Source organism: Puma concolor, chromosome A2, assembly GCF_028749965.1.
Source record: "Puma concolor isolate L17-30 chromosome A2, mPumCon1.1.hap2, whole genome shotgun sequence".
Classification (NCBI taxonomy): Eukaryota; Metazoa; Chordata; class Mammalia; order Carnivora; family Felidae; genus Puma; species Puma concolor.
This window is the reverse complement of record NC_141668.1, coordinates 15,925,489-15,945,165: the sequence shown is the minus strand read 5'-3', so window position 1 is coordinate 15,945,165 and position 19,677 is coordinate 15,925,489. Positions and strand designations below refer to the sequence as shown.

The following is a 19,677-nucleotide window of genomic DNA, read 5'->3' as shown; positions in this document are numbered from 1 at the left end:
GGTCTCATCCCACTTTCCTGTCTCTGCAATGCCATGGCTCTAAATATCCCAGTTTGCTAGCTCTGTAAGTCAGCAGTCGAAAAAGAAAAAAAAAAAAATCCAAAAATAACATAATTCACATTGAGATGGGAATAAATTACAGCCCAAACCTCCGACTCTCTGTGAGCGTGTGAATTTCTTCACAGATCATTTTTCGGTTCTGTCATTCATAACCTTTCTGCTAGTTTAGAAAATGAGATGTATGGTGACAGATGGTAGGTACCTAGACTTACTGTGGCGGTCACGATGGAGTGTATGCAAATATCCAATCATTATCTTGCACCCCTGAAACTAATATAATGGTATCTTATCAATTTTGCTTCAATTAAAAAAAAAAAGTGAAGACCACTGGGTAATACGAAACAACCACGGTTGACAGGAGGCAGGAAGGATGAAGTGCCTGCAGAGAGGGCACGAAATTCTCCTCTCTCCGATGGCTTAAGGTCTCTTCCAACTGGATGATTTACAGCGAGGATGCTATTAATAATACTTCCACTGCATAAAATGGACATTTTTGGTAATTAAAAAACTACTCTGCAAATAAGGTCACCTGATGGCAGGGCAACCCAGTGACACACTTCCTTTCCTCTGCTCCCCACGGGGTCTATTTGTCTAGACGCTAGTTGAACTGAAATGCTCCCACGTTCAGCCGCTACCTGATACTGCCACCAGTCTCAATGAGAATTTTCTCACGGCACTTTCCATTTGCATGAAAACACAGCGTGTTTTTAGACGAGCGCCTCCCCCCTCCGCCCCTCCTCCCTTGGCCTTCTCAGAGTACCTGCACGATGCTGTTCCCGGCAGCGATGGTGGCCCTTCTCCACATCCGCCTCCGGGTGGACACCTCGCTGAGCAGCTGAGCCAGTTTGCGTTCCATCTCAGCCTGAAACACTTCATTCTGGAGCTGCTTCTCGACAACGCCCAGGAGAACTACATTCACAAAACAAACCACATGCAGGCGCCAAAACAAGTTAGCAGTGGAGGAAAAATGGGTGCGTGTGCAGGAGATGTTAACATAGGGTTGCTACAGAGTGCCAGTCCCTAGGGAGGACACACTAAGAGGAGAAAAAGGGAATGTGGACAGGGTCACGGGGAGCCAGGAAGGGCTGCTCAGAGGTCTCATTTACAGCTCCAAGCTCCAAGTGCTACACAAACTGGTGGCCACAAGTCCCAGGAACTCAGCAGTGGAAGAGCTTTGGAGCTAAGAACTCCCACGCAAGATCAAACATTTTATTTGCACTTATTTCAAAACTTCTGGAAATGGTCTGAGTTCATATGTTATCTTGACTCAAGACTTTGACTCGTAAACTGACCCAAGAGAGAAGGGTGCCTGCCTTAAACCATCTGCCATAAACAAGATTATCGAACAGATAACGGGCTGGTCGGCGCATTACAGGAGAAAAAGGCGTGTGCTTTTCAACCAGAACTGGCTCAAATCTGCTCTGAGACAGGACCACAGACAAGTCCCTTAAGTGCTTTGAAAATTATCTGGAGGGGCGCCTGGGTGGCTCAGTCCGTTAAATGTCTGACTTCAGCTCAGGTCATGATGTCGCAGTTCGTGGGTTCGAGCCCTGCGTTGGGCTCTGTGCCGACAGCTCAGAGCCTGGAGACTGCTTCAGACTCTATGTGTCTCTTTCTCTCTGCCCCTCCCCTGCTTGCTCTCTGTCTCTCTAAAAAACTAAAATGAAAAGGAAAGTATCTGGAAAATGGTGCCACTGTACTATCAAAGAGGTGGAGCCTTTACACGGGCTGTTGTATGTGAAGCGAGGAGGGTCTGCAGGTACCGAGAACCCATAAGTTGTGACCATGACCACTGTACATGCTTCGTCCCCCCGACCAGTTACTTACTGTGCCGCTCACATGCTGGGCGCACAGTGAGGGTGTAACTACCTCTTACACTTTGATTACCCAGTTAGAAAGCCTTTATCTGCAATGCCACAGCTATAAATATCTGACCCAGGCCCACACAACTTTTAAAAAAGCTTCTTAAAAAAAAAAAACAAACCAAAAACAAAACAAAAAAGCTTCTTACTTGCTCACCAAGCTTTCATCCTCATACAACCAAATAAATAAGGCTTTTTAGAAAAAAAGAAATCCTTGCTTTGGAACCTCATCCTGTTCTGGATCAGAAGACGGTCAATTCTTGATAGACGTTCCCCCGGACCTGACGTATGAATTTTAAAGAAAGCCAATTCTTTTTTGTGCCATAACTCAGTGGGGTGCATTCCCACAGCTGAATCCGAATTCCTTTCTCATTCATTCTTTGCCAGGAATTTAAGGTACATTATGCCCTGAATTTAGGACTCGGAAACAAGAAAGGCAGTATCGTGCTCAATACGCCCGCACAGACTTTTTTATTCTTACAGTTTCCAAAACATTATGTAAGTTAAATATACCTGTTCTCACCCAAGAGGACTTCAGCAGCTGGGATAAGTTGAGCTGTGGGTACTGGAAGGCTATAAAAAGAAGAGGAGGGAAATCTGTAAAAAGCAGGTTTGCAACCATCAGAAAGGGAAGTCTAGGGAGTACCCGGTAAGTCACAGCACACTGACTTTCCTATACTACCGAGCACAAAACATGGAAGAACAAGATGCCAGACTGGTGTGAAGGCACAGACAATATGCAGTTTCTGAGCATGAGAGTCTCCAGGAGAAAGACACAGAGAAAGAAATAGAAGGCTTGTTTGAGTGACACTGTGGACAGTGCTTCACAGAGAGAGCCCGCCCACAAGGTCCCCTTGAAATCTCATTGTTCCAGAGCAATGGTTTTTCATTGCTCATTTTCAAGGCCCTAGGCTTTCCCAGCAATGACTCAGGGTCCCTATGTCCTGGCTTGCCTGGGATAGTCCCAGGGCACCCCGGCTGTCCCACAAACTTATTATTTTATCCCTACCTGCACTGCACAGAACTGAAAGGTGCTATTTGTAAAGAACAATTCTCTCCCTGCCTGCTCTTGCATTTGATAAGTTACTCTTTCTAATTTAATTAACAGCACACTAAAACACAGAAAGGTCCTTAGACCATTTGGCTGTTCCATTTTGAAAAAGAATTTGATGTGGGTTTTTTTTTTTTTTGCCTGACTTCAACTCTGGAATCTGCTGTTTTTTTGAAGTAAACGTTTTCCCCACCCTCACCCCCACTCCATTTGTACCGTGAATCTAACTGCTTCAGCCAGGAAGAAAGGTTTTGTTTGGTGTTGTTTATTATTCCTGGGTTTTTTTTTTTTTTTTCAGTTTTACATGTACATGCAGTAAATTTTACTCTTTTTTAGGATACAGTTTTATGGCTTTGGACAAATGCACAAACTTGCATAACCACCGCCACCATAAAGAACAGAACAGGCACATCAGCCCCCCCCAAAATTGCCTTCTGCTACTCTTTTGCTGTCTAGCTTCCCTCCCACCCATCACCCCTGGCAACCACAGGTCTGCTCTCTGTGCCTCTGGGCTTCACCTTTTCCAGAACTGTCTTCATCTTTAACAGCCCAGGTTACTCTCAAAAGACAATACTACACCCAGGCCTGGGGGTGAGGAGGGCTCTGGGGACCCTGCCTTGACTCTGAGAAGCTCCAATTTTAGCTGATTTATAGTCTGGATTTCAGCCAAATATTTCAAGTGAAAAGAAGAGGTTCAGCAACGAAAATATCCGTGGTCACTTCCCCAGGGATTCAGGCAACAGCAGTACTCACGTTCAGCAATCTGGAGCACTGGGTATCCCAGGTAGAAACTGAACTCCACCACGCTCAAGTTCCTGAGCAGCTGGCTCACTTCCGTCCCGTTCAAAAACCCCTGTGCGCCTCTGACCGCAAAGACGATATTCACCGGGCCCCGCCGAGGAACCGGCCTGGAAGCACCCATGGTGACATTCAAGATCTGAAAGAAGGAAGGTGGGATGAGCTTCCAAAAGGAAGCAAAACATTCGGCTAAAAGCCTGTGATTTCTCCCTCACCATTTCTCTCGTTGATTTTTTTTTTTTTTTTTTTGAAGGAGGTAACGTTTTCAAAGGAACGAACTGGCTTCGCCACCTGGTTCCCGTCTGCGATACTTAAAATTCTGTTTACTGAAAATGTTTTTTACATTGGGTGGTGCACTGAACACAAGTATTTATAGTCCCTCCCGCTCCCTCCCACCCCAAATCCCCACTGAAATAACAATAGAGCTGAACAAAGGGGAGTAAACCCACAACAGGGCTGAGAATGGAAGAAAATCAGAGATTCTGTCAAATTCCTGGAAGATGGAGAGAGGGTGGGATCATCATGATAGAAGCCAGAACTGAGGGAACTGAGACCCAAACCCCACACAGGCCTGGAGCCCAGGAGCCAAGAGCTGGCTGCCCCAGGAGAGCTCTGCAGGAACGGTCACCAGAGGAGACAATCAGGACAATTAATCAAAGCCCGTGTGCCAAGAAGTCGAGTTGACTTTCTCCCTCTTCTTTCCTTTCTAACTGCCACACACAGGCCAACACACAGGAGCTGGCGGCAGCCACATCTTCACCCTGACCGGCCCAAAAAACCGCTCCCTGGGCAGAAAGGATCTTCCCGTCAGAGCAAGCTTAAAGACTGTGGGTTTGGACCCTAACAAGAAGGTGGGGCGAGACTGCGATAACCCCAATGCACACAAGAGACAGAGAAGGAAACAAAAGGAAAAAAGCAGCAGAGCTGCGGTGAAAATTACACCGAAGCGCTCCATCCCCAGGAACCCTTATCCTACAGGGAGGCGGGGGTCCCAGTCTGTCCCACCACCTGCAGTGGCATACTCTGCCCGACCCAGTGCTCCAGCGAATTCTCCCAGCGGGAGACAGGGCGGATACAGACACAGACACCACAGCTGAAGGGGAGAGCAGCCAAAATCAACAACCTGCTTCTTCACTCCTAACGGCGACCAACCCACGGTCTCCAAATATTTACAGTAAACTAGGAGCATGAACGCGAAGGAACAAGATCAACACAGAACAACAGCTGCAGAGAAAACAGAGACAACTTGGGAACCAGAAGGCAACTTCTAGCAAATTCTCAGTAATCTCCTCAGAGACTTTTCCAGGCGATAGCGCATCTTCACTCAAGGTAATCCTGCATCTTTGCAGGAGAAGCCACAAAGAAAAAGGAGCAAAGAACAACAACAACAACAAAGGATAGCTGAAAGAAAATTCAGCAGAGGGACTGAAAAACATGATGGATGCAGCTGAAGATGAAATTAATGACTTCAGGGGACAAAGTTTAGAAGATCTGTAAAAATAGGGAATTTTCAAAAGAGATGGACCATATAAGAAAAAATAAGAAATATGAAAGGTGGATCCAGGTACACCAAAATCTATTTAATATAAATTGTAGAGGGGACCTGGGTGGCTCAGTTGGTTAAGCGTCCAACTTTGGCTCAGGTCATGATCTCACAATTCGTGAGTTCAAGCCCTGCATCAGGCTCTGCACTGACAGTGTGGAGCCTACTTGAGATTCCCTCTCTCTTTCAATCTCTCTCTCTCTCTCTCTCTCACACACATTCTCTCTCTCAAAATAAATAAATAACCTGTAAAAAATGTGTGAGTCATAGAAAAAGAGAAAAAAGAATGTGGAGAAAAATATCAAAGAAATACAAAAACATTAGCAGTTTCCATACAATACATACAAAGCCTGTTTTGTTGTTGTTTTTTTTTTAAACATTTATTTATTTTTGAGAGAGAGAGAGAGAGAGAGAGAGAGAGAGAGTGTGTGAGCTGGTGAGGGGCAGAGAAAGAGGGAGACACAGAATCCAAAGCAGGCTCCAGGCTCTGAGCTGTTAGCACAGAGCCCAGTGCACGGCTCAAACTCAAGGACCATGAGATCATGACCTGAGCCAATGCAGGCTGCTTAACTGACTGAGCCACCCAAGCGTCCCCAAAGCCTGTTCTTTAATTTGTGGCTATATTCTCTGTTTTTAGAGTGAAGTGCTACATTTCATGGTATTCCACAACGTGAAACACTAGTGTATTTAGGCATTTAGGTTGATACCATTCCTTCTTAGAACATTCTAGAATTTCTGGCATATGCTCATCTCTCTCTAGCTTGCCACATTTGAGCTCCCTAGTTATCTTGTTACTCTACAATCTTCAAATATGCCTAGCCTACTCACGCCATGTGAACTCAGGGCCCTGGAAAGAGATCAACCTTGATTCATGTGAACAGAACCTCTTCTAAAAGAGGAAATGAGGAAGAGTGCATTATGGCCTAAACGAAACATGTGAAGCTAGTTCGTCTTCCAAAGACAAAGCACCTTGTTCTGCATCCCGCGCTATTCTCACCTGCACAGTGAGGTTATGCGTCCCCTGGTGGTGTTTGCTCACTTCTGAAAGAGCTATCATCAGGCCTTTCTCGATGCGCTGGGTGAAGCTGCACAAGCCAGTATCCACACTCTGAGGCACAAACTGAAGTACTGAGAGAAGGAAAGCAATCACAGGCCCACGAACCAGGCGTTGCTTTAGTATTGACGAATGAGGACGGGAAAATACTATCTAGCTCAACTAACACATCCACAGCACGCGATGAAGTACTAAGAGGTATCACTGATGGGTATGGTAGCACGGAAACCTAAGAGGGCTGCCTCTGCACCAAGCATATATATATATACGATGTGAAGGTGGCTCGTATCATTTTAAAATGGAAAAACAGGGGCGCCTGGGTGGCTCAGTCGGTTGAGCATCCAACTTCGGCTCAGGTCATGATCTCACGGTCCGTGAGTTCGAGCCCTGCGTCAGGCTCTGGGCTGACAGCTCAGAGCCTAGAGCCTGTTTCAGATTCTGTGTCTCCCTCTCTCTCTGACCCTCCCCCGTTCATGCTCTGTCTCTCTCTGTCTCAAAAATGAATAAAACATTAAAAAAAATTTTTTTAATGGAAAAACAATCAGCATCAAAAGATTCAACTGACCGAAACATTCCAAATATGAAATGTGAAATCTTACATAGTTACAGGTGAAATGACAGGATATATGGTATTACTTTAAAACACTCAATTCCTCCAAAAAAACACTGTGGGGATAGATGAAACAAAACTGGGAACACATCAATAATTTTTCAAGCGAGGATGTGTGTGGAGTGTATTAACAGTCCTCATCTCTTAGGGCGCCTGGATGGCTCAGTCGGTAGAGCACACAACTCTTGACCTCAGGGTTGTGAGTTCAAGCCCCACACTGGGCATGGAGCTTATGTAAAAATATAATGACTTTTATTTTTTTTTAATTTTTTAATGTTTATTTTTGAAAGAGAGAGAGAGACAAAGCGTGAGTGGGAGAGGAGCAGAGACAGAGGGAGACACAGAATCCGAAGCAGGCTCCAGGCTCTGAGCTGTCAGTACAGAGCCCGACGCAGGGCTTGAACCCATGAACCACGAGATCATGACCTGAGGCGAAGTCAGATGCTTAACTGACTGAGTGACCCAGGCGCCCCATGAATTTTTTTTTTAAAGGTCTTCGTCTCTTAGAAGCATGGGCTGAAATATTTATGAGGGAGATGACATGGTGCCATTTCAAAATAATGTGAGAGGAGGGCACATAGATGTAACAAGACTGACTTAGGAGTTGAAATTTGCTGAAGCCATATGAGGAATACATGGGGGGCTCATTCAACTATTCTGTGTATTTTCACATCTGCTGGAAATTTTCCATAATTACAACGTGGTTTTTTTATTTTATTTTTTTTTAATATGAAATTTATTGTCAAATTGGTTTCCATACAACACCCAGTGCTCACCCCAACAGGTGCCCTCCTCAATGCCCATCACCCACTTCCCCCTCCCTCCCACCCCCATAATTTTAAAGAAATTTTTTTTAAGTCTTCCCCCAATATTTTAAAAACATAAAAAATACAGTGACATTTTATTGACAAATCAAAACAACTATGCTCAGTTTTCTCACCCGTGTGCACTTGGAACCTGGACTCTGGCACAAGGAAGGAAGGTTTCACAGCCAAGATTAAAGGAGTTTGGTCACGTACAAGTTTACTGTTTATAAGTACATTTATGACTGATATCGCCGTGTAAACAAAAGGCCCAGATGTTACCAGGAAAGTGAAGTCAGCGAACAGTTCATAAACCTATGAAAATTTAAAAATACAAAAGACAATAATTATCAAATTTGAGAGTACTGTAACTCAAAATTAAAGGAAGTTGTACAAAGTAGAAAAATAACAAAGTAAGGTGAAAAGTAAATGGGGAGCTTTAAATGAAGGGGGAGGTCTGCAAAGATCATCAAAATTTTATTTTAGTTTTCCCTTTTACAGACCCGCCGACCTTCTCAAAAATAGCATAAAATTATAAAAGCAAAGACAGCAAAAAAGAAGAGCAGCCAATAATATGAACTGAATAATGAGTTATGGAGAATTCCAGGTTGTATTTTACAAGGTTAACTTCAAAGTTGTCGCATTTAATCCACATATGAAGGAGCCCTTATTCTGTTGATCAGTGCTAGCCAAAAAACATTCATGAGCCACAAACGCAACTTTGAAATTTCTAGTAGCCACATTAAACAACATAAAAAGAACAGGTGAAATGAATTTTACTTCACCCAATATATCTGAAATGACATTTCAACATGTGGTCAACCTAAAAAACCACTGGTGAGATAGTTTACGTTTCTTTCTTCACTCATCTTTGAAATCCTGTGTAAATTTTGGACTGACAGCGCATCTCGATTCAGACAAGCCCAAACGTCACGTGCTCGGGAACCACGTGTGGCTCGTGGCTCTGTTCAGGATGGTGCAGGTCTACAGCGTGGCTCTCTGACCTCACCACAGGACAGGAGGTATGAGCACAGGGGCCACTGTAAAACGTACGGAAATCTACCTCTATCTCACTGAGTGTACAGATATATGCATATGCACTCATTCTAACATCTAATTCAAATTCTAATCCAAGTCCTTTTATGTAAATCGAGGGGCGCAAAAGCATCACATCATCATCCCCATCTCTGGTCTTAGAGACTTTTTCCTCCAATTCTGCCAACACATCTCTCCAGTGGACTACACCTGGCCTCACGTGAGATCAGGGCTTCCCCGATAAAGTGACATTTGAATGGCTATCCAAAGCAGGAGCAGGTGTTCACCAACAGGAGGAGGGGGGGAGAGGAAAGCGCGTGCTAGGACGGAGAGGTGCCGTTAACCTGGGCTCCAGGGCCACAGGGACCCACCTTGAGCTCCACAGCACGGTTGAAGTGGATCCTCAACACCTCTTTGATGGACGTAATGATGTACTCCTGCACGGCTCTCCGGGCCAGCACTGCAAGGCAAAGCCGACCACCAAATGCACATCAGTTTCATTATGAATACTGTGGGCATCACACTTCTGGTCCCCAAGGCGGAGCCCATGCTGTGCCAAACTGCGACAGCAGGGCCCAGAACCATTTTTTAAAATAAGGCCCAGACTAGGAAGAACAGAGGAACAGCAGCGGATCTTGAGGCTACCAGGTAAACCGTGCTCACCACACTAAGAAAACCCTCGAGTGTCTCTGCCCCAGGGGCTGAGACCAGGGATCAGTGGCTGGGGCCCCACCAGGGAACAAAGAACACAGAGTTCTCATTGTCAACTGGGCAAATAGTAGGTTTTTCTCTTGGCTATGTCCCTAATGGTAAAACACCAAGTTTTAAAAACGCTCAGCAGGAATATTTTAGAAGGCCTTAAGATGTTACTCAACAAAACTAGATGACTTCTCCCACTATAAAATGAGGTCTCCTACCCCAGCTTTTCAACACGGGAAGTGAAGGGGTTTCACTAGTAATGGGGGAAAAGATGTTCACAATTCCCATGTATTAAAATTTCATGTAGGAAGTAAAATATTTCTTATAACACAGTCTAGCTATATTTAACTCTCCTTTCACATCTAAGAAATTCTATTTTAAAATCTGTAATAAGTAAGCCTCTTTCTCGGGGTTTGGAAACATGTCCTGCTCCCCCTTCTCTTCCCCATTTTTTCTTTCCTCTTCCATTAACTTCTCATAATGCGGAATCTAAATACATTTGAAATTATGATTCAGTTTCCCTCTTCCCTAGTCTAAGTTTTTAAAACTAGAGACAGAATCATGCTGTATCTTTCATTCTTTGAAAAAACCCAAACGTTTAAGTTACATTTGATTGTTTTCTCTACTGATCAGTAACTTTTGATAGGAAAAAATGAGAGTTCATGAGACCAGGAGAACAAATCCAGACACCCTGACTGCCTTGCTGAGTGACACCAATGGCCAGCTTGGCCTGGTCTGCATGGGCTCCAGGAGAACTAGACTGCAACACTGATTTTAAAGAGAAAGACAAAAATGAGTAGGAAGGAAAAAAGCAAATGAAAGGAAGAAGGAAGGGAGGGATGGAGGCACAGAGGAATGGAGAGAGGGAAAGAGGGAGGAAAGATCTCAAAAGCTGAACTTGGGGAATGTAGAGACAGAATGGAAAATCAGTGACAGATAAACCCAAAACAGGACACAAGGAAGCACACATCGTACATAGCCCCATCTAAAGGTATCACTCGGTGGGACACCTGGGTGGCTCCGTCAGTTAAGCAGTCGACTTCAGCTCAGGTCATGGTCTCACAGTCTGTGAGTCCGAGCCCCGCGTCGGGCTCTGTGCTGACAGCTCAGAGACTGGAGCCTGCCTTGGATTCTGTGTCTCCCTCTCTCTCTGCCCCTCCCCTGCTCATGCTCTGTCTCTCTCTGTCTCAAAAATAAATAAAAACATTAAACAAAATTTTTTTTTTAAATAAATAAAGGTATCACTCGGGAGAACCATCCAAATATTACTCTGAATAGTCCACACGGCCCACCACGATCAACTCCACCTTCTCTGGTTAATCTGGGTAAGACCTAAAACTGTAACATCAGGTTATACGTGCAGGAGTCTTTGGGGGGAAAGGATCGTCGGCAACATATATCTCACAGTTTCTCCAAAGATCTAATTTAGGCCAAGAGAGGCAAAAGGGGCGGCCAGGGTCTGTCAGGTCCTGAGTGGGAAGCATAGCCTCACCCCTTAAAAGATACATGCCGTCGGGGGCACCTGAGTGGCACAGTCGGTTAAGTATCGGGCTCTTGGTTTCAGCTCAGGTCATGATCTCCCAGTTCCTGAGCTCAAGCCCCTCATCCGGCTCTGTACTGACAACGCAGAGCCTGCTTGGGATTCTCTCTCTCCACCTGTCTGCCCCTCCCCTGCTCTCTCTCTTTCAAAATAAGTAAACTCAAAAAAATAAAAAAATAAAAAAGAAGAAGATATATCCAGTCAAGTGCTCTCCCAAGAGTCCACTAAGGATCAACAGAGTGTTCTTACTTTTACTACAGAACTCCATAAAAAGAACCCTTTCAGAGGACAAGTACTCACCCCAACCCTCTCTCTCTTCTAAGCAATTACCTAAAAGAAACCAAGGCCAAATCTAAATGAGGATTCTACACGAAGTGATCCTTCTTATGGGTCAAAGATAGCATTTGTTTCCATTTAAAAATACAACGCAGGGGCGCCTGGGTGGCTCAGTCGATTGAGTGTCTGACTTTGGCTCAGGTCATGAGCTCATAACTGGAGTTCGAGCCCCTCCAGTTTAAGCCCCGCCTCTGGTTCTGTGATGACAGCCCAGAGCTTGGAGCCTGCTTCCGATTCTGTGTCTCCTTCTCTCTCTGCCCCTCCCCCACTCGTGCTCTGTCTCTTAAAAATAAACAAACATTAAAAAAAAATTAATACAACGTAGCAAAAAAACCATAATGCAACAGCCTGGGTACCTATGCACAACTCTACACATTTACTAAAACTGCTGATGTGTACATTTACAGTGGGTCAAGTTTACCCCAAAGGCTATTAAAAAATACCCAATCCCTAACAAAGGATGCCAAATCCATTAACTGTATGTCCTATATGAAAGTTAATCCATTCTATATACGATATCCTTAAGAGATACTTCTAAAATGGTTTCTCATTATTTGTAGAAAAATTTGAGGGTCGCCTGGGTGGCTCAGTCAGTTAAGTGTCCGACTTCGGTTCAGGTCGCGATCTCACAGTTTATGAGTTCGAGCCCTGTGCCGGACTCTGCTGACAGCTCGGAGCCTGGAACCTGCTTCGGATTGTACGTCTCCCTCTCTCTCTCTCTCCCCCTCCTCCCCTCACGTTGTCTCTCAAAAAATAAACATTGAAAACAATTTTTTTTTTTAATTTGAAAGGACACACTGCAACTCTAAGTATCAATAAATGTCATGGAATTCAAGAAATAAAGAAGCTTTCAGTAGCTCTTTCAATGAGCTTCTTGTAGTGGACCATATGAAATAGTTTTGTAGAAAGGCAGAAAAAGTATCATGTGTATAAGAAACTCTTCTCTCTCATCGGGACTACTGTTATCCCCTAGATGAACGTTTATCACTGGCCCCAACCTCATTTCCTAGCATAATTACTGCACAGCCTAATTACCAGCCAAGCTGAACCTCCTTGGGCTGTCTGACCTCTCCACCTGTGCTCACACCCTCCACCATGAGGACACTTTCTTCCATCTCCAGACGACAGCCTTCTTGAGTATGTCAGTCCAATTCACATCCTTCCAAACCCATCCCTCATCATCCCAAGGCCACTCTTCTAGAACTCTTCTTGAACAGCTTCAACCATTCTTATCACAGCCACCAAGAAAACACGGCTCATGTCCACCCTGCTAGAATCTAAGCTCCTTGAAGGTCAGAACCACATCATTCATCTAGATAACCCTTAAACCTTCTAAAGACACCTCACGCATGCTGAGTGCTCAATAATTATTTGTCACATGAATTCACAAATACTTCCTTGTTTGGGAGAGGGAGGGAGTTAGGAGAGCACAGGCTTCAGCTGCTCCCACCATCTCAGAGGATGGGGTCTCCGCCATGATGAGCAGAGGATACATGGTTCACCTCACTGACATGATCTCTCCTCCTTCCTCACCCCACCTTTCCCTGTTCTCTCCGAGTTCGTGCGACTACAGCAGTGGGGCAGATGCAGGGGAAGCATCTGCTTGAAGCTAATCACTCAGGCTGTGGACAAGGGGCAGAGATAAAAGTCTGTGGACCGAGATCAGAGGACACGGAGCTGCTCTCTGTTTCATTCTTGGGTTCTCAGGATCCAAACGACATTTCCAGGAACATGTAAGAGCACAGCGGCCCCCTTAAGGAAAAGAATAATAAATTAGGAAGAAATTACAGCGGCTGCCCTTACACATTTGCCCAACTAACTGCTCGAACCACACCTGAAGGTTTTTGTTTTCACGACACCAACTACGCGTGCACTGGGTTACGAGTTCCAAAGACAAAGATCCTAGCAGATGTTTCTACGGTCATTTAAATCTTTTATTTTTCTCACTGCTACTATTAACGAACATGTAGTACTCTGTGGGTGTTTCTTACGTGCCAAACACTAGGTTAAGTATTTTATATGCAGTGATGCATTTAAATCTTTAATAACCCAATGCAGTACGTGCCATGATCGTCCTCGTTTAATAGTGGAGGAAACCAAGGTGTAGAGAGACTCGTTAAGTGTCCAGAGAACTCACAGGAGAAAGGCGAAGGAGTGAGGGCTACTGCCCAAGAGCTCTCCGGGCCCGAAGCCCGTGCTCTTTCCCAGGATGCCGTGTCTTGGAACATTCCATCCAAGCACCGAAGAGAGATCGCCCTGACCAAGAGAAGTGACTGGAAACAGGGCCTTACCGGTTGTGATCAGATAGGCATCGGGAACCGTAATATCACACACATACGGCGGCTTGGTGGTGACCAGTGCTGGACTATGAACTGCTGCTTCAGAAGTGGAGGTGGGCACGGGATGAAGGGATGGTGGGGGGTGCACAGAGCTGCTCTCGTGGGGATTCCGACTGGTGGTTCTGCTGCTCAGGGTGCTGCCATCCACAGTATCCCCAGGGGCAGCACCAGCAGTGGGGGTGCTCGGATCAGTGGAGGCGAGCACTGGCAAGTCTGTGGGTGTGAACGACGGGCCCACGGGGACTGGCTCTGTTGGAAGAGGTGAGGGGCTTGCCTCAGAAACAAACGAGGAGGCTGATGACGGGTACACATCGGTGACTGGGAGCGTAGTGCCGGGAATGACTTTGGAGAAAGAGGAGAAGACCGACGTGTGACCGTCCGAAGCGCTGACACTGTCGCTGGAAGGTAGCGGGGTTGGAAAGAGGGAAGACTCCACGACAACGGGGGTTGTACGAAAAGCAGTCAGAGGTGATGCGGAGTGAGTCCCAATGGTCAAAATGTCGAGGGTGGGCTCAGAACTGGAGGGCGCCAGGGTGGTGACCGCCGATTCATGGGCAATGAGTGACCACTCAAGATAGGAGGTAGTTTCAGTGAGGGCTGAGGTAAAATGAGCTTCGGGACCGGTCAGCGAAACCGTGGACGCCTCAGAGACCTTGAGAGAACCCGAAGGGAAGCTGGAGAGTAGGGGCATTTCAGAGTAACTAGGAAGAAAAGTGAATGTATTTGAAAGAAGGTCTGAACTTGGCCAGAGCTGCGAAAATTCAGAGCTCGTGGGATTAGGAACGGAAAGCGGAGGGGCCTCCAAATCGACAGAGTCGGACAACGGGAGTGTCTCAACCAAGGAAGAAAACGCCTGAGAAATGAAGGCCGACGCATCACTCGATGTCCCTGAAGACGGAGAGGCAAGTGTTTCTGAAGATGGAGACACCCAACTGCTGGGTTCCAGGGGTGGAGTTGAGAAAAAACTGGATGCGGAATCCAGACCGAGCCCGGTGACATGTTGGGAAGAGCTGCCGGGCTCCCAGTCGAGGGAGAGTGAAGGCTCTACTGACGATCCCCCAGTAGAAGCCATAAAAGGACCTTGGTCTCTGCTAGCGGGCGACGGCGTGTTCCGGTTTGCTGTGCCCGAGTCAGGGAGCACGCTGCCGAGGAGCGAGGGAAACACGGCTGTCACGCCGGACGGTGTTCCTGGGCTTTCGGGGACAGAGGAGGAGCCCAGAGTGGCAGTATCCGGTGACACTGGCACAGAGAGGCGGCCGCGTGAAGGATCCTCTTGAGTGGTCCCAACGCTCCCCGTACCCACATCGTCGGCCGAAAGACCGACGCTGGCTCCTGAGATGCCCGCGGATGGAGAAGAAAGCGGAATAACCGGTCGGGAGGGGAAAAGTGTATTAAATTCCTGGGGATCGTCTTCAAATTCAGGGAAGTCCGCTACTCTGCTGCTCGGCGGAGAGAGGCTGCTCACTCCCAGCGTGGTCACCGTCAGGGCACCATCCCCTGATCCGACGTCTTTCTCCACCACGCTCGCTGACGCAACGTGCCGAGGCGACGCCACGGCGCAGGACACGCACCACGTGTACGGCCTGAACGGAGCCGCCGGGCTCGGGACGTGAGTGTCGTCCACGGGCCTCGGGACCCCTGACTCGCCAGGCAACTCTGACGCTTCCCTGGCGCTGCCGGGAAGAAAGGGGTTATAAGAAACATCCGCTGGCCGAGTAGAAAAGGACACAAGCGCGAGAGATGAGAACAAAGCCGACTTTGTACGGCCGCGGCCACAGGCAAGGGCTGTCTGTGCCAGACTTGCAGCGGGGTCTGTTCTTGGGAAGATGGTTTCTTCTAGACTGCGACTCAGAGCCGTAGGCATGTCGGAGTATCTGTCCGTGCCTGTGGCCAGAACATCCTCCGGAGGTGGGGAGACCTCGTCCCAGGAGGGAAAAGCCTGTGGAGGGATGCCACTGCCTGACAGCGGAGGCTGTGCGGCCAGAGAGCCAGAAAGAAGGGTTTCTCCATCCTCTGTTCCTGAAGCCGCGATCTCCGGCAAAGTCCTGCTTGCCGAGTGCCCGTAAGTGTCAGTAGGATAAAGCACCAAATTCCTACTGGGACGCGGCAGTATGCCCTCAGAAGTGGAAAAGGCTGACCAAAAAGCACTGAAATGACTGGCGGACTCGGCATACGTTGTTGGCTGTGGCACTGTGTTTTGCCAGGCTGACGTCATTTGCTCATCCTGGAAAGAAATAATGGGCAAAGAGGGAGTCAGCACTGGCGGGCTGACTGGGAGATGCTGTAGCGGAGAAACCACGCGCGAAGTGGCCCAGGGAGTTTCCGGCAAAAAGTTATCCATTTCATCATCATCTCTGACCACCTCACTGCTCGTCATCGACACATAATTGGCCACAAGGATGCTGTGATCTGCCATACTTTGGGTCAGTGTTCCTGGGTTTAAAAAGACTGTATCAAAAATAGTGGCAGATGGAGATGATGTGACCTGGAGAGAAGGGCTTTGCTGGGACCCTGGAGCAGTTTCTGTTAAGGCCACATGTGCAGTGCTGTGCACGGTGCTTTTCTTCATCGTGAGCTTCACGGAGGATAAAGAGAGGTTGTGCTGTTCCAGAAAGAGCTCATCTACAGAGAGAATAAAAGCTGGGTTAGTTGCAATCAAAGCCATACTGCTAACGCTTTGTTTCAGATGTAAGAATTTATTCATTGAACAAATATCCACTTGACTATGAATATGTACAATTCACAGTTGGAAGTGAAACAGCTAACTGGGAGCCAGAAATTGCCAGAACAACCGTCAGGGTAATATCCACAAATATTCATCAATGTGAGCACCACCTTCACTTCAGCTTGTGTGGAAGCAGATCCTGCCATTTTTTCTCTTACTTTCAAACGACACCACAGAATACCGGAAATGGAGGAGGTCTTAGGAGGCTGTGTGGTCCATTCTGTCTCATTTATCACACAAGAAAGAGAGATGAGAGAAAGTAACTAAATCAATTACATAATCACCCAGACAGAGGTGGAGTGAGAACCTCAAGAGAAGCCTGCCTTGAATTCCAAGCCCACATTCCTTCTCTTCCACAAGAGCCGGCTCTCAAGAGAAATGAACACAAGAACCCTGAAAGCATCACTCTCTACACAGGTAAGAGAGTTCAAAAGATCCTAGTTTAGGGCCACCCACACCAAGGCCCCAGACTCCCTCCAGGCTTGGCTCCCATCATTCCCTGTTCCACTCTTACACCTTCCTGACTACGCTCTGGCCCATCCAAACTCCCTCTGGCTTAGGGATTCTGCACATTCTTGTCCCTCTGCCTGGGATGCCCTTCCCCGGCTCTCCACCGGGATTATTCCTACTGGCCCTGCAGATGCAACACAGATACTGCCTCCTTCTTCAATGCTCTAAAGTGGAGTGAGTGCCTCTCCCAAGGCTTCTTACCTGTCATATCCCTTAGCAGGCCTCACTTAAATTAACTGTCTGCTCATTACACTGCAAGCTTCCTGAAGACAAGGACAGTTGATATGCCTTCCCAGTGCCTAGCACAGTGACTGACATATAGTCAGAGCTCAATACATGTCTGCTAAATGAATGAATGCATAAATGAATGAATGAATGAATGAATGAATGGTGTCTGAGAACCAAGTTCTGTTATGTGCCCACAACATCCTATCTTCCTCTCAAAACTTTCGTATTCTTTACCCTTGTGACAGCTGTCTTGATCATGGACGTGGCTGAGGTGTCCCACCTATAATTCAGATACAGAGAGGCAGGATATATACTGGCCCAGGCCCCTAATGAAGGCCCAGAGCACATGGTATGTCCACTGAAACACAGGCTGAGGACTGAGCAGCTATCATGACCCATAACAAGACCCTCCTCTTGCTTGTCCAGTCTATCAGAACGTGAGTGTGTGAATCGTTTAGAGACAATCTTGAACTTGACCTTTTTACTTTATTTCTTGAAGTAAATTGTTTCTGTTCTATTCCTGGCACTAGGGCAGACTGGAGATCTCGATGTCTTCTCACATCATAACGCTGAATTATGCTTACTAAATGTTCGAAAACATCTTTTTACGTGACTAGATGAGCCTGCAAGGCGATAAGGGACGTGTGCCATACACAGGAACAAAGGAAGAGTTGGAGTAGTCATCAAGCACTGCAGTCACTGGAGAGAGGGACCTGGACCAGAGAGCCTCAGATAGAGGGACACTTAGAACACGGGGGAATAAGGGACGAGTGTTGGGTCTGAACAGGTGAAGAACACAAATGAAGACCATCTCCAAAAAGGTGAGACCTGAGAAGGACCATACTCTCCGGGCAAGAGTGAATTAGGAAGAAAAACAGCCACCTCTCTGAGAACAGTAAGAAAAAATATCTGTCTCAACCTTGACTTTATGTATTTTATAAAATGTCCTCCCAACTTTGGAATCTTTATTACTTGCGTGGTCCTAAAAATTGTATGTTTAGAATCATGACTCTCCAACGCCTATCAGAGGTTAACATAAATCATCTCTAGAAGAACACTCACAGAGCAGGCATCAAAGTATTCGTGCAGCTAGAGTTCCAATAAATATGAGTGCTACATTTAAAATTACAAAACATGTATAGAAATAAGGTACTATGAAAAAAGGTCAAGAGAAGCCCACAGAAATAGTGTTGGAGCTGTAAAGACTTTAGATACTGGAATGTGGGATACGTTTTTTAAAGTATGTTTAATCCACTTAATAAAGAGGAGACTGAAAACATGAGTAAGGAGCAAGAGACTGTAAAAATGGCCAGAAAGATTTGAAAAATAATTAAAAGAATACTTAGAAATGAAAAAACAGAGAGACACCGGCTGACTGAGTCAGAGGAGCATGCAACGCCTGATCTCAGGGTCAAGGGTTCAAGCCCCACACTGGGTATAGAGATTACTTAAACAAATTTAAAAATTTTAATAGTTGGGGCGCCTGGGTGGCGCAGTCGGTTAAGCGTCCGACTTCAGCCAGGTCACGATCTCGCGGTCCGTGAGTTCGAGCCCCGCGTCGGGCTCTGGGCTGATGGCTCGGAGCCTGGAGCCTGTTTCCGATTCTGTATCTCCCTCTCTCTCTGCCCCTCCCCCGTTCATGCTCTGTCTCTCTCTGTCCCAAAAATAAATTAAAAAAAAAAAAAAACAAAAAAAAAACGTTGTAAAAATTTTAATAGTTAAAATTTTGAAACTCTATATGCAATATACAAAATAGCAATTTAGAGGGGCCCCTGGGTGGCCTAGTTGGTTGAGTATCTGACTTTGGCTCAGGTCACAATCTCACAGTTTGTGATTCTGAGCCCCGCATTGTGCTGTCAGCACAGAGCCTGCTTTGGGTTCTCTCTCTCTCTCTCTCTCTCTCTCTCTCTCCCTCCCTCCCTCCCTCCCTCTCTTTCACTCTCTCTCTCTTCCACTCCCCACTCACTCTCTCTCTCTCCAAAGTAAATAAACATTTTTTTTTTTTTTTTTACATAGCAATTTAGATATAGCTAAAGAGAGATTTAGTGAACTGGAAGATAGATCTGAAAACTATGCAGAAGGGAGTACAGAGAAACAGAAAGGTGAGAAATATAAAAAAGAGAAGTTAAGAAGTATGGAAGATAGAATGACACAGTCCAACATACATTTGATCCAAGTTTTTTTTTTTTTTTTTTATCCAAGTTTTTAAAAGAAATAATAGAGGGAGATGGGTAGAGACAGTATTTGAACAAATGGTGCTAAAAACTGTCCAAAATTAGTAAGAGACATGAATCCTTCAATTCAAGAAAACCAAGAAATTCCAAGTCAGGTGAATTTTGTAAAAATTCACACCTACACACATGATGACACCACAGAACACCAAAGACAGAGAGAAACTGTAAATGAACCAGAGAAAAATACTGGCAATTACACCATCAGGTAACCCCTTCAGAGAACTAGGAGCCAAGTGATAATGAGGAAAAT

General features: G+C 46.1%; 1 protein-coding gene and 1 long non-coding RNA gene across 2 annotated transcripts in view; one reads left to right on the top strand and one right to left on the bottom strand.

Moving 5' to 3' along the window:
- The window catches only part of KIAA1549 (KIAA1549 ortholog), a 152,152-nt gene that overhangs the window by 78,262 nt on the left and 54,213 nt on the right, over positions 1-19,677 (bottom strand). Inside the window, exons 2-8 of the mRNA XM_086689024.1 lie at positions 13,683-16,352; positions 9,188-9,276; positions 7,919-8,096; positions 6,312-6,442; positions 3,727-3,910; positions 2,436-2,495; positions 821-969 (exon numbers count right to left, since the gene is read on the bottom strand). Coding sequence (XP_086545150.1) covers positions 821-969; positions 2,436-2,495; positions 3,727-3,910; positions 6,312-6,442; positions 7,919-8,096; positions 9,188-9,276; positions 13,683-16,352 — 3,461 coding nt within the window. The remainder of the gene's footprint in view (positions 1-820; positions 970-2,435; positions 2,496-3,726; positions 3,911-6,311; positions 6,443-7,918; positions 8,097-9,187; positions 9,277-13,682; positions 16,353-19,677) is intronic.
- On the top strand, positions 16,097-18,640 carry LOC147583026 (uncharacterized). The gene is made up of 2 exons (XR_015244726.1): positions 16,097-16,872; positions 17,724-18,640. It is a non-coding gene; the product is annotated as an uncharacterized LOC147583026 (long non-coding RNA).